The sequence below is a fragment of the Ostrinia furnacalis genome, unplaced genomic scaffold, assembly GCF_004193835.3.
Source record: "Ostrinia furnacalis isolate ACB-3 unplaced genomic scaffold, ASM419383v2 OfSCF7554, whole genome shotgun sequence".
Classification (NCBI taxonomy): domain Eukaryota; kingdom Metazoa; phylum Arthropoda; class Insecta; order Lepidoptera; family Crambidae; genus Ostrinia; species Ostrinia furnacalis.
In genome coordinates this window covers 164394-181819 of record NW_021137793.1, presented here as the reverse complement: position 1 = coordinate 181819, position 17426 = coordinate 164394, and the positions used below count along the sequence as shown (strand labels likewise).

General features: G+C 36.1%; 1 protein-coding gene across 1 annotated transcript in view; it reads right to left on the bottom strand.

Annotated features, from left to right (window-relative positions):
* Tmtc2 (Transmembrane O-mannosyltransferase targeting cadherins 2) overlaps nt 1-17426 on the bottom strand; it is a 107221-nt gene that overhangs the window by 23353 nt on the left and 66442 nt on the right. The window contains exon 4 of the mRNA XM_028321569.1: nt 10738-10852. Coding sequence (XP_028177370.1) covers nt 10738-10852 — 115 coding nt within the window. The remainder of the gene's footprint in view (nt 1-10737; nt 10853-17426) is intronic.

Here is a 17426-nt window from a genome sequence, read left to right as displayed (position 1 = left end):
CTTATTAGTCTGTGGACACACTAGTTCATATTAAGCCGATAATTCAGCGGCATTATCACCGGCATCACAGACACGCGCGCCGTGAATGGCGGCCCAAATAATAATTTTGCGTAGGGTTGCCATGTCAATTTGACAACCAGGAGAAGTGAAAACCCCGGATTTTGAAGCCCCTGCTATAAATCTTTAGTTGCTATCGAAGACATTTTCGAATACCTAACGACTACCTGTCAACTCATGTTACCGATTTTAGTTCTTGAAAGGAACCGCTGGGGGTGCTGTACAATCTGTCTTACATTTTTTGCACACAAGCAAGTTGGTTTAACGCAAGCTCATAGTAGAGGCACAGGACCCAGACATGTCAATAGGTTTTATAAATTCTTGGTATAATTTACGACGACAGCCGAATGGTTAAGGAGTGTCGGCCTGGCCGACTCGAGATCCGAACACTCGTAACAAAAACATATTTAGTTTTCAGTACGAGAGGTTAACGCAACTGTACTACACTATTATTTATTAATATTGTTTAAAAATTACAATCATGCTTAGATGAATCTAGCAAGTCGTCGGTTGATCGCAGCGCAATTTTAAACCTAGACTACAAATATTCCGGCCCTGACGCTCCCCGGTCTCCCTCTATTAGGTTAAATCCGGGGAAACCTGTACCGATGGCAACCCTACTTTTGCGTGGCTCCATTCCACCAAACGAGCGGAGCCTGCGCCCCGTAGATTGTCTTTTGAGAACATCTCTCACAGATGCCGTTTTGTGGTTTAATTATAAAAGTTTGGGTAATAAGCTTGAAGGTGGGTTTAATCAATGTTTTTGTTTGTACGGATCTTTGTTTATTTCCTGAGAATAGACTGACTTAATACCTTAAGAGTTGGGTAGATTTTAATTAACCTTCTAGAAATCGAGAAGCTCTTTTCTGCAGAATTAATACTTATCTGAAATGGATTAAAAGCTATTTGGGTATACTTACATAAGTAAGTTAATGAAGATAGATACTCGACATCAAGTGAAACTCCACATTAGTATTGCAAAATCGCACCTATTAAAGTACCTACAAAATGATGCCACAGTATTCTTTCGTCCGATAATGCGTGTCATTTCCATCAGTTATAATGTAAGACATGGTGTTAAAGCTAAACGAGATTTATTTTTATGGTTTTCTATTTACTTGAACATCTCATCATAAAAAAATTGCATGAGATAGCATAATATGAAGATTGAACCTTTGCATCAAAGTTTAGATAGATCCCTTAGATATTAATCAAAGCGTCATCAAGGTACAGATCTTTTTGTGAATGGGAGCGCGTGACGTCACGAATTGGTCGTATCTGAACTCATTCAATCTAAATTCGATATTGAAATTACAATGCCAATATTGTTGTGAACATGAGCATAAGATGGCTATTAAAGATTATATCGGGCACGTGCGTAATACACGGCCTTAATAGAATAAGGAGATGCGAACAGTGTAGGGCCATTCAGTGGTAGTGTTGTGGAATCAACGGTGACATGACATATCGATAAGAAAGCGACGCGCTCTCTTTTCAAAGGAATAATAACGCTGAAGTTTTCAACAAAGAAAGGATAAGCAACCCATTTTCCTATTGAATTATGAACAGAACACATTATAAGTGAGGAGTATTTTTTCTGCAGGGGATGAGACATCTCCAGTAAAATAAGACACTTTTTTGAAATATCCAAAGGCTAACATTTGTTAAGATTTTGAATTTGGAATAACCATGTTTGGTGTTACTTGTAGGCTGTTTTGCAAAGTTAACTAACCAAATGAATGTGATTGATTTTAAATCACATAACAATTTCAAAGTAAATAGGTTACATCGACGAAAATGAACTAATTTTTTACAGCATTAGGTACTTTTTCACACAATGACAATGCTGAAAGATTTTTCCAGGTGATATTTTTATCACCCCTTCGAATCGTATCGCAGTTTAATGTGTAAAACATGTCACATCACTAGCACCGGAGACACGCACTCGCCTATCAGCACGTACCTACTAGGGCGAACGGAACGGGAATACGTTTTTGATGGGAAGCGAGTTGAGCTTGTATAAGTTAATAAAACCCTAATGTTTATGTACGTAGGTTATACAATCGGATAACACAAGTAATCACGTGGACTATAGAAGTTGGCAAATCTATTTGTATAATTGTGTTTTTGTTTGACCGTGCCGTATAGTGGGTCAATACTAACGGGGGAGTAAAACCTTCTGTGTAATAAATGGCGTTTAGATAAAATTGTATTTTAATACGAATCAATAGAATACAAACTCCTATTTTACTTCTTATCTGTAAGTACTTATTATGTCATATCTGGGTATAACCTACTTTGATAACTTTTAATTCCTTAGGGTAATGCATAAATCAAAAGTCATCACCCCAAGGTTCATCGCCGTACCCCGCAAAAGTGTGTCAACTTATTAGATGTAAAAGGGATAAAGCGAAAATTTATAACAGAAATGACTGAACATTTTTGTTGGGTCCCTTATCAGTTTTCATTGTCCTTTCCTCGTACATTTTTCAATCCAATGGCCTACCTAATAACTCAGAAACTCAATTATAGCGCGGATTTGTTTTGCCCAACAAAGTGTGAAACTTACTTCCCAAACCGACCGGAACCGGGCGAATTGGACAAATAAAGTTGCAATTCAGTTCATGTTATTGCGATGCGCTACGTATCATTTAGATTGTAGGTTAAAATAACCGTTTGAAAAAGTATTTTTATGTTTTTAAGATGCAATTGTTTGTGAGTTTATCCGCTCAACTTCAAATATACAATTCTTTTTTTCCGGAAATGGGTTAAACGTGAAGGATAGCGAAGAATAAAACTTATTTATCTCGGTTTTGCCTTGACATGCGCCCTTCTAACTATCGGGATTTCCTTCTATGATCTGAGATCGGGACAGAATTGTACGAGTTGCTCTTAAATTCTTCTGTGTTGTTGTTAATATCGTTATAAAAGTGTAAGTATTAATCTATCGAAAAAAAAGAAGAAAAGAGAAAGAAGCTTGTGTAAGCTTTTATCATTAATTTATTTGCCATGTCATTCTTTTTGTTTCTTCAATAGAGTTACTCTCAGTTTTGTAATTCATTGTTACAGAAATACTACATGTTACAAGTTGTTGTATCGTTGGCATTTCGTTGTTTCAAAGCTTGTTTTCCTTTCCTTAATTCTGAATATATTAGAAAGAAACCAACGCTGGATTTTAGTAAGTCAATTTGTCGAAAGCTTATATTGTTAGCTGAAACAAAAGTTACATTACACGTGCGTCATCGCTGTTTCTTTTAATTAATTATAATTCTGAACTTCGCTACGAACAGTAGTTAATTGTGAGATTGCGTGAACAGAGAAATGCAATTGCATTGACCGACAAAAAGTGTTTGTTTATAGAAATAGGTCGTTGCTGGTATTTTACAATAACTACGCTTAGCACTTAAGTAGGTAACAAATACTCTGATACAGGTTTTATGGCGTGTATAATATTGTTATGATCTTTAATGGACATTATAATTATGGTACTAGCTGCCCGCAACTTCGCCCGCGTGGAATAGTTACTCTAACATAATAATATTTTTCAAATCAGACCTGTAGTTCTTGAGATTAGCACGTCCAAGCAAACGCACAAACTCTTTAGCTTTATAATATTAAATTACATAAGTGCTCTTATTCATATTGATAAATAATTGTGTCAGAATAATTGCCATTTTCAACAAAGTAAAGGAATGTTCCCAATTTTACATAATACATTACACGAGCCTCATCTTTACCCATGATATTTGATAACATTGTTTCACTCGAGCTTAATATACAAAGCAATAAAGGTTACAATAATACCTATCTCAGTTCTTAGAAGTTAATAAGTCTATATTAATCAGACCACGAATTAATAAGACCTGCTTAAGTCCTCGGGCTAGGTATTGAATTATTGACATCAATGGCACATTGAATTGAACTATGCTGAATTCTCGAGCTACCGACCGATATTGAATTCTGTGTTCTTAACATTGCAATAATACGTACTATGCCATCGCTAGTGTTGTAATGTAACGATATTGTATCGATTAATCAAAGAGTACTTGTCGATTAAACATTAAAATAATATTACTATATCGAGATCGACCAAGTTGAAATCGTCAATAGGATAGACCCTTTACATTCATTGGTATCATCATTGTATTATTGAAACTTTATCCAAAAAGTAAAGGGATTCCATGCTTTGAAACGTAACGTCGTCAGTTTGATTGAAAGTCGTAACACGCAATCTAAAACAATAATAAAAGACGATTTGAGAAATCGTATTGTTTTGATTCATGGAAGCCAAATAACTTGGATTTTGATCAAATTCGACGATTGCATTAATCGATAGATCTCTCGACTACACTCGATTAGAAACTCTATAGCTCGATTGATATAATCGATTATTATACATTCACCTCTATGATCAGATCCAGCTAGTAACCGACTAAATGTACCAAAATTGGCAAGCAAATACTATCTACCACCATAGACAAAGAGAGTGAAATGAGCCAGTCCATAAATACGTACTAAAGACGTAGATACTCTCTGCTAGATCTGGCAAATTAATAATCACAAGAGACTAGGGCCCTTGGGGTGTATCGTTATAATAAGCAATGTAGAGCGATCAATTCTCTAATAATAAGACTAAGCAAGCAATTTGTGTGGTTATTATCTTAATTATACTAAATTAAAGTAATAATTTATGCATTGATTTGATTCATAATTTGGGGATATTTTGTTAGATATGACTGGATGAATGATGATGGAAATTTCATATAATCAATGCATACAGCATTTATGTACAAGTAGGATAATTAAATAAAATAGCCCTGAAATATTGTAAAAGCATGTTACTTGTATGTCAGCTTTATTTATTTAATTTTTTTTTGGTTGAATTTCATCCAAATTGTAGCTCTACCTAGACTTTTTTCGCTGTAAAGACGATTTAGGAGGTGGCATGACGACTATAGTTATTCTCCAAAGTACTTTTGCCCAGCAGTAGCTTGATAAGTAGATTCTATTGAAAATAATTAAGGTAATTTCAGGCCATTGCCCTGGCAATCTACACACGATTACAATTTTTCTCAGTAAGATATTTTTGTCCTTGGTAAGACGAAAGCAATTTGATGTAGGCAAATTAAAACTACTTTTCCCATAAACTTAACATTAGTTAAAGTTACAATAATGTATTTATTTTTAAAATAATCTCAAATCTAACACAATTTTATTTTCAACTCATCTTCTCTGTTATATCTTATTAAGTTGAGTGACTTTTAATTTTTATAAAGCCGCATTTTGATTATAGGACTAAATCTTTTAAGCACTAAAAGCCAAATTAAAAGTAAACAACAGACTTTCGCTTTCGAAAATAACAATACGTGCGCCAGCTATAAAGTAGTTAAGAAAAATAAAACGGACAGAACCAAATGAATGTGAAAACAGTCGAGAAAGAATACGTAAGTGAGATCGAGTTGGATCTCATTCGAGAAAGTTATCACGTCGATTGGAGAGCATCTGGTACTTCCAGTAACACAATTTTGATCGTGAGACTTGACGTTAATTTGTGAAACTGCACGGAAACCCGACGCTTAGGTGGCAGGACGAGAGGCGAGCCCGATTAATTCAAGAAGTGGAATCCACGAATTAATGGGACGGACCGCGTTGTGCCTATTGATCGGACGAGAGTGGGTTCAAAACGTGTATTGTGTCAAAGGCGCCCAATATTTTAGGACGCGTTGTCATAAAACAAGGGGTTCGGGTAGAATTTAATCCATTGTCTAAATACCGACAACTTTTGGTTTTTTAAATGTAGGCGACGATTTTGGCTTTTGTTTATTTTTATTAAAATTTCTTAGCGATTAGAGTCGCTTCATTTATTGTTTTATTTATTTTGCAACTGAATAATACTATCAGAAAGATATAAAGAAGTCAATTAAAATAGAGAAACACACGCCTCAATGTGTCATTTTTTATACGAGTTATATTAGTAGGTACTCACAGCTTGACATTTCGGCTCTGCACTCTGTTGGTACAGTATCGAAAAGTAAAGTAGATTGGATAAAATTTGCCCTTGCTCTTCCAGTATCTATTACAGTTTTGCCCTAAGATTAGACGTTAATTTGTGAGACGGAAGATATGACAGGACGAGAGGCGAACCCGATTAATTCAAGGAGTATCCATGAGTTAATGGGACGGACAGCTCGTGTTGTTCCTATTGATCGACCGAGTTCAAAACAGCCCAAAATGTTTGAAGCGCAAATTTTGCGTTTACTAGGGCGTTTGTAGTGTCATGCGGATTACTCATCACACGAGGGGTTTTGGCCCGTATCATCCGCAATCCTATTTCTCTTACTGTTTAATGCGATGCGTGATATAAGCATGCGGCTATTCCCGCATGTAGATGTACCTTCCCACTTATCTGCGTGACACTAAAACCCCCTTAGTTTTGTTTCTATCTTTTGTTCTTATAAATTAAGCGTTGCGTATTTTCGTTACTAATAACACTTGTAGATGGAAAGGAGATTAGTTAAAGTTGGACTCAACTAGGATAGTAAAATATTCTGTCGGAGTTGTCAGCAACCGATAGTCTAATTTTCCTAATCGTTTCTGTCTGTTAATAGGTCTATGGATCTAAACATGACGTATTAAGCCCAAGGCATCCTATATTTTAAAACGCATTTGTATACAAGGGTTCAGGGCCGAGTAGGTATTAATCCGTAGAAAGACCGGTCGAACCTTTTGGTTTTAAAAGTAAGCAATGATTTTGCTAAGCTGTTAATTGCAAGTCGTATACTCGTATTCATTAATTTTCCACTGTCGCAGTAACAAAGCTATTAATGTTACTAGCCAAACACAACAACTTAAAGTTTCCTTATTGAAAAAAATATTAGTACCCACACCATCGTACCAACTTTCATCCGCTATTTCAACCCTTATTAAAGTTAGAACAGATAAGTAAAGCATTTATAAATATTACTTACTAGTTCAGCGATCGTCTATATTTAGCTTCGTTGACTATCGTATTTCTATCATAATTTTTTACACATATTTATAATATTTTCCTTGTCGAATGTCCCTTTCAAGGATTGGACCTTTTGCCTTTTCAGTCCCTCGGGGAGGCACGCGGAATATTATTTCCCCTTTACTAAAGGCTCGCATGGACCTCTGAATGTATTATATTAAACTTTTCTTGTTATTGAGATTAGAATAATATTATAGGGCTTGCATCCAATCTTTGTCCCTTAATAGTTTCTATTGTGTTGTGAAAGATTTTGTTTATCCTCGTCGTATCCCTTGTGTAACAATATTGTGGGTCTTGCCAAAGAAAAGGTTTAGTATTGTTATTGTCCGTGTAATAATGGCGAAATATAGTTTAATTTCATTTCATTTTTCATCGGATATTATTTTATATAGTTATTGTTTTTGCTTTTTGTGGATTCAGTGGTCAGCCGTTTCAGTTTGTAACTGAATATCTTTTTAATGGTAGGTAATTCTTTTGTAACTGAATATCTTTTTATTGGTCTTTTTAATCGCATTTCTTGTGCGTGATATTAATGAATGCAAAATTCAACGATAAGTATATGGATAGTTCTAGTTAGATGAATAGATATCATGATGCAAGATAAAATAAGATTTTAAACTTTCGCGTTCCATTCAAATTAAAATAGAGAAACGTTTTGTCGAAATCTTGCTTGCGACCACGGCTGCAGCATAGCAGCCGAAACGTCAAACCGTGAGTATATTATGTAACTCATATAAAAATGTCCCGTTGAGACCCGTGTTCCTCTATTTTAGATGATGCAAGATCTTAGCCATCAATACTCTTAATATAATAGACTAAGTGTCTTAGAGCTTGTGTATTGGAAACACTGTCACGACATATTGGTGTCCAGCCGCACAAAGGACTTACGTCGGTCAGGTTTCTCACACAGCCTTTGGTATACCGACACTAGTGCCTCCATCTAGACATTGTTTACATAATAATATTATGATACATACGTGGTATACTCTAAACTACTGTGGCTTGGTTATTAAATTAGTTATTATCTAACTGTACGGACCACGACACATTTAGTGGTTGTTCTTATATGCAAGAAAAATTCCTAAAATAGTTTGATGTGTTATCATATATACTAAATAGGTACGTCTGATTAAGACATTTTAGTTCAAAGGGTCTCTATTTGTTACTTCAGTTATCAAAAATTTCGTTTCGCAGAATAATTATAGACTTTCCTAACAAAAAAAAATAGAGGAATAAACCAAACAATCACAAATAAATTTGCGTCTTCGTAAAAGCTATTTATAGATGCTCTTAGTATTAGCAAAGATGTTTTAATGGCTTAGAGGTTTGGAAGAATAAGACATTTGAATGTCGCTTCGTGAAAATAGCTTTTGTATTTCGGTCCGTAACCTCTTACGTGGGTTGGGAATATAAGTACCTATGTAGATACGTGAGTATATTATGCAGTGACGGATTATTTTAAGGTAGGCAGTAAGTACGTAAAAGCTTACACCCGTATTCACAAACGATGCTTGCTTAAGTGAAGTAGCAAATCGAACGCACAACGTTGAAAAAAGCTCTGTGATTGGTTCTTGTGTGTGCACTGCGAGACCTCATATAGGTATAGTATTTTGTGATAACGGGCGTTAGAGTTCAGATAATTATTTTCATCAATAGTTCTGTAACCATTCCATTATGCTTTAGTTAGACAACATAATTCCTCAATTGATTTTGAAGCTTGGTATGCCCAAGATTTAAAGCTTAAAATACACTTGCGAGCAAAAGTATGGAATCACTTACATGAAGTTGTTTCCACGCGATCTTGTGTACTAACCAATTTGTTAGTAACAAAAAAAGTAGCACCATTTTAAAGATTAAACTTTTAACTTTAAATTGATACCAAATTCATTTAAATCACACCAGTATTTAAAAAAATATCCCGGCTGATGTGAAGAAGTAAGGAAAAAGACATGTATCAACTGTTTGATACGTCGCGAGTTGCGGCCTATTTATTCCCCATAAAAGCAAGTGTTTTCAGATTTTTGCTTTCACACGTTGATCCATACACATCTCCGCTTCTTTTGACACTTTACCTGGGATTCTACACCTTCAGAAGCAGCACAAATTGTTGCATTTTTGCAAGAAGGGCTCAGCCAGCGGGCTGTCGCACGTCAGCTCCACATAAGCCAGTCCTGAGTTTCGAAAGTTTGAAGACGCTTTCAGGATACCGGTGGCTTTATCCCGAGACCAAGTTCTGAACATTGCCGGTGCACATCGCAGAGGGAAAACCGTTTTTTCATGTCAACTTCTCTACGAAATCGTCATTTGACTGGTATCGACGTCCAGCAAGAGCTCAGAAATGTTCGTAGGATAGCTGTTAGCAAGTGGACAGTTTGTCTAAGATATAAACAACAGAATTTGACTCCAAAAAGGCCTGCCACAGGCTTGAAACTGACGGCAGGTCACCGATAAGTACGCTTTCAATTTGCTCCTACACATCTCGATCGGAAGTCGAGCAAGCCACCCCCATAAGCCAATGTTTTAGCGAACCAGCACTGCACAAATCGCTCCCTAGGCCGTCTATTGACCCGACCTCTTCGACTGCTGCACAGCAAAAACATTCTGCATTCATCGGAGAACAAAACTCGCCTCCATTACTCGCCTTCCGAGTGCGACCTAATTGAAAGCGTGCTTGTCGGTGACCTGCCGTCAGTTTCCAGCCTGTGGCAGGCCTTTTTGGAGTAAAATTTTATTGCTCATATCTTAGACGAACTGTCCACTCGCTAACAGCTATCCTACGAACATTTCTGAGCTCTTGCTGGACGTCGATACCAGTCAAATGACGATTTCATAGAGAGGTTGACATGAAAAAACGGTCATCCCTCTGCGATGTGCACCGGCGCTGTTGAGAACTTGGTCTCGGGATAAAGCCACCAGTCTCCCAAAAGCGTCTTAAAACTTTCGAAACCCAGGACTGACTTATGTGGAGCTGACGTGCGACAGCCCGCTGGCTGAGCCCTTCTTGCAACAGTGCAACGATTTGTGCTGCTTCTGTAGGTGTAGAATCCCAGGTAAAGTGTCAAAAGAAGCCGAGATGTGTATGGATCAACCTGTGAACGCAAAAATCCGAAAACACGTGCTTTTATAGGGGTAAATAGGCCGCAACTCGCGACGTATCAAACAGTTGGTACATGTCTTTTTTCTTACTTCTTCACATCAGCCGGGATATCTTTTTAAATACTGGTGTGATTTAAATGAATTTGGTATCAATTTAAAGTCAAAAGTTTAATCTTGAAAATGGTGATACTTTTTTTGTTACTAACAAATTCGTTAGTACACAAGATCGCGTGGAAACAACTTCATGTAAGTGATTCCATACTTTTGCTCGCGAGTGTATATGTAGGTGGTAAGTAAGTAGTTTGTTTGTCGACTGTACATAGCTTTAATTACTATGATTGATCAGCCTACATCAAATTGCCAATTGACAGTAAATTAAGTTTAGTATAGCCATTTTCCAAATATAACGCAAGCACTGTCTTCAAATGTGCCAAGTACTTATTTAAGATCGGTTTTATGTGTGTGAAAATTTAAAATGACATCATTTAATATTTTCATCATTTAAAATATTCACGGTCGATTTGCTTTACAAAAGAATTTAGATAAAAAGTGTTAATACCAAGATTAATACTCACAGATTATAATGAACGTCGGCCATGTTGGGTCTGTATTTGAGCGCCCTCTCGAAAGCCATTTCCGCTTCCGCGGTCCGGCCCTGCGCCGTGAGCACGCTGCCGAGGTTGCCGTACGCTGCGAACAAATAATAACATCATTAACTCGGGAAATAATGATAACCCCGTCCTCAAAAGCATCGGTTTATCGTTAAACAAACTTTTATGGGCTTTCATTGAAACTATCAGGGTTCCTTCCACAGAGATATAGAGAGATGCCAACTAATGCGCTGAGTTCGAAACTCAGTGTCGCATTAGAAATCCACACACACAAAGTAATCAAAATATGTGCTCGTTATTCACTGCGGTATCAGTGCTCAAAGTTCGAATAATCTTTAGTACTACGTAAGCAAGATGTCGCTGCTGTCATCATTGCTGTCATGAGCAGTGTGTTCTGTTTTTGGGTATAAATATTGCTGCGACACCGGCCCAGCCCCCTTGTCACATCTCCCTTTAGTTTCTGTGATCTGTGGTTCCTTCCCTATAGAGTGCCAATGGGACCCTAGTATTGTGCTGCTTTGTCTATCAGAATGTTTATCTCACCTATCTCTATCAGACGTTCGTTGCTCTAACAAAACAACAAAACATAAAATAAAAATAAGGGGTTTATTGAGCTTCGATTCAATAACAAGACTTGATCTTAGTTTAGTTCCTCTGTTATACATAATTAATGAGTGGAGAAAGCTTAATCAAACGTACTTTTAAATATTTTATTTGGAGATCAGGAAAACATTGTTGAATTATTGGAAATATCGAAGAACATTCCTTTATAGACTAAGAGCTAGTGAACGCCAGACCTACGTTATTTTATAAAGGCTGAAAGTTTGCCAGCGCATGCTCCCAACATAGCTAAGAACCATGGCCAAACATGAAGTTTGGGTAATGGTGGCTTTGGCAGACAGACGGTACTAAAGGTGTGTAAAATACCAACTTAATTACGTCAAAGTATAAAGGCTGATTTTTTGATATTTCCTTCAAAATGATATTAGAAATGACGTCATTCATTGACAGACACCTACCATGGTGGAATCCCTTAGCCAGACACCTTAAAGTTCATGAAAATGTAGTCCTACTTACGTCATACTATAAAAGCTGATATTTACATAAAATATTTGAACCATCATTTGATGAAGTTTCCTCATCAGCCAGACACTTCTGATGGTTCCTTCGCCTTGCCAGACAGCTTTTAGGGTGGCTGAAAGTGCGAACACGAGGCACTATAAATATTGTTTTTTGTACTTTTTCTTAAGTTACTCAAGTATTTTGAGTTTGCTAAACGCCTAGAGTAAAGTTCTTAGCAACATTAGCATTAACATAGGTAATGCTAATGTTGCTAAGAACTTTATTCTAGGCAACTTTCAGAGGTAATCACTTCAAAATTAGGGATTGCCTACCTAAGCCTTAAGGAGTTGTACTTACCTTCCATCATCAGCTCATCAACATAATATGATGATTTACAGACTCAAATACTTGAGTAACTTAAGAAAAAGTACAAAATACAATATTTATTTCGCACTTTCAGCCACCCTAAAAGCTGTCTGGCAAGGCGAAGGAACCATCAGAAGTGTCTGGCTGATGAGGAAACTTCATCAAATGATGGTTCAAATATTTTATGTAAATATCAGCTTTTATAGTATGACGTAAGTAGGACTACATTTTCATGAACTTTAAGGTGTCTGGCTAAGGGATTCCACCATGGTAGGTGTCTGTCAATGAATGACGTCATTTCTAATAACATTTTGAAGGAAATATAAAAAAATCAGCCTTTATACTTTGACGTAATTAAGTTGGTATTTTACACACCTTTAGTACCGTCTGTCTGCCAAAGCCACCATTACCCAAACTTCATGTTTGGCCATGGTTCTTAGCTATGTTGGGAGCATGCGCTGACAAACTTTCAGCCTTTATAAAATAACGTAGGTCTGGCGTTCACTAGCTCTTAGTCTATTTACTTATATTTCACCACAATGTACCATCATTTCTCACTAAACTATATTTGTAAGCCCTCGCGTTGTACCAAACTGTTGCTCGTAAAAGATAGGACTGCTAGACAGCAGACGTGGCTTCGCTAGACGCTGCAGTTTACCTTGAGAGGGTAATGGGTCAGTGTGATTTAGGTATGCGTAAATTTTATGATGCCGCATCCTCAAATTCCCTCCTGAAATACTGTACAGCGACTAAAATTCTATTGATAGATTGACTTTAAGGCTGGGTTGCACCATCTTACTTTAACTGTAACAAACGTCAAAAACTTGTCAAACTCCATATAAAAAACACCGGTTATCGTTATAGTTACCGTTAAAATTAGGTGGTGCAACTCAGCCTAAGTATTGAATGTTATTGAAAAGAACTCGCTTTGTAGTCATTTTATAAACATTAACAGTCAATGAAAGTAAAACTAAAAAGATACTAAATTAAGTAGTGGTAGAGATAGAAGATTATATCCATTCATAATGTTTGTTCAGATCTTCAGGACATTTAAAGTGGCTGGATTACATATCATATTGCCTAAAGAAGACAAGTTAGCAGGTTGTATCCATTATTTATGTTTCAAAATTGATGTATCGGTTAAAAATAAGTTCCTTGGTTTCGTTAATGGACACACGACAATAGTCAATAATATATAAAAGTGTGATAAACGTTCGAATAAAACTGTCAGCCTTCAAAGGTCCATTTATTTCCATTTCATTAACAGCATAAACGGGTTGTATGTAAATGTTGTATATACGTAGATAATTGTATTTTTACTTGTCATGCTCGATGTGGGGTGAATAAAAGCTTTTGTTATTGCACGGCACCCTGTCGCAAAGTGTTAAGGTGCGCACACATTAATACTTTTTCCCGTAACAGAGTTCTTCTGTTAAATGTCGTGTAGTGTAGAGTGCGCTGTACAGGTGACTGGCGTTACGTGTGAACATTTTCTCTCAGAATTGAAAAACACGATGAAATATAAACGTTATGTGTAAGATACGAGCAGAGTGATTTACCTAGAACATTTTTACGATGAATCTTTCTGTGGTAATACTCAAGCAGTAAAAACGTTTAATAAAATGCAAGTGAGCCCCAACGGATTTTTTTCTGGCTCTGAATCGTTTTCTAAATTGCAAGCTACGATAACTAGCATTCTTAGATAAAATATAGGTAAATATAAGTAATTATCGAACTCTTGTTTCTTAATCTTTTACGAGTATAGGGCTTGTAAGTAAATCGTGCGTATACTGAGCTCCAAGCCGAACTAACAACAAAGACTTGTAATACTTATCTTCTAAATTGCGTTACACGCCAACGCCATAGTTTGTGCAAACCCTAACAATTACGAATGAACGCGGACTCGCATTGTTATCGTCTGATGAAAATTAACTCTCTCGCGATATTTGTCACGTTTATAACACGCACGAATTAAATAATTGCTGACGAATATACGTGTCACATTGCCGCGGAATTGGGTTCAGAATTACTTTTTGGCGATTAAAGCATTACAGTTTGAATTTAATTTCGGTTATTGCTGTTGTTTTTCTGTGTGATGGAAACGCCCATGTTTTGTGAATGCAAGTATGTCGCTGCGTCATCCATTTTTTCACACTTTATTTATTTAACAAGTACAAAAGATAACATAGGGGAAAGTCGGGTATATTGGACGGGCTATTAAATAAACGGGCACCTTAATATTTCGTAGAATTTCTTTAAATTGCTGCTACGACGACTTCCAGCGACACACAATTATTACGTTGATTATTATCTTTCATAATTATTGTTTTCGCGTATCACTGTGTCACCATTGTAGCCATTTATATAATACGAAATATGAATGTGGTACAATTTAGCATCCGGTCCAATATACCACACTTTCCCCTAATGCCATTTTTATTGGCTCAGTACAGTAACAGGGGAGTTTTCTTTGAGTATTTACTTTAAAAAAGCTATGTACGTACTTTTGACCTTCTTTTTAGACCTAAGATAACAAAGGCTTACAAATACTTTATGTGTAGCTGTATAAAACGAGGCACAGATTCCACAATAGCGCCACCTGTGTAAAGCCTGTTTTAAACTCACAAACACTACATACCGATCGCCAACGAGCGAATGCGATAAACGTGGACGGCCGCCGGTGTTATTTTGCGCGATAATTAACTCTACCTTTTTTACATCCAAAACGCGCGGGCGGATTAAAAAATACAACGCATAATGTTTATTTTTCTCTCTTTCACTCTTATAGAGTTTTATAGAGAAAACGGATTTTCCAGGAGTTAGTAGCCTAAAGACACTCTCTACAACTAAAACACGTAGCGCGTAGGCGTTGTTTACGTTTGATTTCGATTATAATTTACTTTGAGCGAATTTCAATTTGGGCTAGTATTCTGAAACAACGCTCAAAACTCGGTTCAAACTCATAGATTCTAGTCCGTGATTGGCTGAATTTCAATATTATAATACGTATCACAGGCCCAAATCTTTTTACTGTATAATTTTATGATACAGAACTTTGGTTTATTTTACAGTGTGCTTCGTAATTATTATTTCAGCATGGATGTCCACTGGTGGACAAAAGTTTCCAAAAACGTCATGAAGCATGATTTCCCGTGTATTATCAGGCAAATCTTCTTGAGAATAACCTTCAAATACTGTTCCAAATTCAAAGCCATTCAAATCAATAACATTGGATGTTACATTTGCATATTTAGATATACGCGCCGTATTTGGTTTTAAACGTCCGCACACGCCTTGGGAAATATGAATCATGTTGCGCTGTAAGTGTGGGTAGGTACATAAAAAAGCTTTCACAGCAATATACCAATCACTGGAACGACTAAGTAACGTCGCCTCCGTTATATATTTTAGCGTTATATTTTTCTTAATGCCTCGATCGTAAACAGGATAAGATTTTTATTTCTCTTTTGATGTAGCTCATTTATGGTAGCGCTGTTACAGTTTTAACACCTTTTCGTAGTAGCTTATTATTGGATAATAATTCTAGGTTGTAAATCAAGCTGCTTGATACCTTAAGTTTACTTCAAAGAACTTTTAGCCAAGCTTAGCGTGGCTCAGATTCAAAATGTCATTATAACTCTACCTATAGAACTCCAACAAATTGACAGAAAAACTCGTAGATAACTTTAATGACTTATTATCAGTATTAATCCAGATTTTAGATAAATATTTGATTCCCCTTATTTTACTTCAACACTTTAACCTAGTTGTAAGCTATATTTTAAACTACATATACCAACAACAATAATGATTTATGAAACTGATTCCTCAAAATCTGATCTCAAATTAAAACCAAAAGCTAAGTCCTTATTTATGAAAACAATGTTATGTTCGTGTTACCTAGATTCTAACAATAAATAAAAGAAACCATATAAAACAAATGAAATAACTTTTGATTAACCTTACGTCGCTAGACATTTAAGTACGTAAAGTTGTTTCTTCAAAATTGTAGGTATATAAATTCGTATACCTTACATTAATTAGTTGTATAAAATATTTTCAGGTCAAGAATGGAAATAATAAAAAGTCTGTCAGTTTTTAAGGAAAGAAGGATATAATTTGACAGATCCTAATTATATCCTTCAGTTAAAATACCTCAAATTGTAAATTTAATTTCACAGATACCGTGTAATTAAAAAGAATCAGTCCCTTTTATTAAAAAAATAACGAATAAAGATAAAAGGTAGTAGGTAATTTTGATTTAAATACACATGACAGAAACTTGAAGTGGTCACAACCAAATTGATAGGAAAACGTTGCTTTGGACATTTTAATAACAATGTTACTACTGTCAAAGGCATATAAAATATACACTTTATTTTCTTTTTGATGTGTTCCTTGGAGACGAGAAGGAGCAAAATTCCAAGAATTTCTTTATGGGTGACTTCATTGCTTTTATTTGATAATACCCTTTGTTAGCATAAGACCTCTTGCGCCTGTGGGATTTGATCCCTTGCCCTATTTTCCATTAATGGATAAAATGTCCGTACTGTCATTTTGTGTTTCATCACTTAACCTATGTTTTGTTAGCTTTGTGAATTTCAATGTATCCTTTGAGCTGTCCGTAACTACGAGTACGTAAAGTTAAGTTACATATACGTAGGAGTAGGTTGGCACATGTTTTTAACCTTGTTGGCACCTACCTACTCCTTGCAAATATTTGAGCATTGAATTGTTTCGTTACATTTTGAATGTTTTTTTGTTGGAAAACATACCTACTTCTAATTTTTTTTTTATAAATAACCTTGGTCATTTTACACAACGCTTCTAGTCCCAAACCAAGCAAAGCTTGTACTATGGGTACCTACTAGACAACGGATATAAACATACATATTGTACATAGTAACACCCATAATGGAAGTAAATTATTTACTTTTAGACCTGCTTATAATGCATTTGGACCGTAACGATTGTATAATTTCCCTTGGGTAGGTATTATCCCTGTTGAATTATGAAGATTAGTTAAAAACTTTAAATGATAGCTGTATTATGTACGTAGTTATGTGTGAAATGACGACCTCATAAAGGTAGCAGGAAGGCGCTGGATGCAGGCCGGCCGCTACCAAGCGGGCGATATAGAAATCATTGGGGAAGGCTTATGTGCATTGTTCACAGTGGACGTCCTGTAGTTGAAATCATGATGATTAGTTAAAGGTTAGTGAACA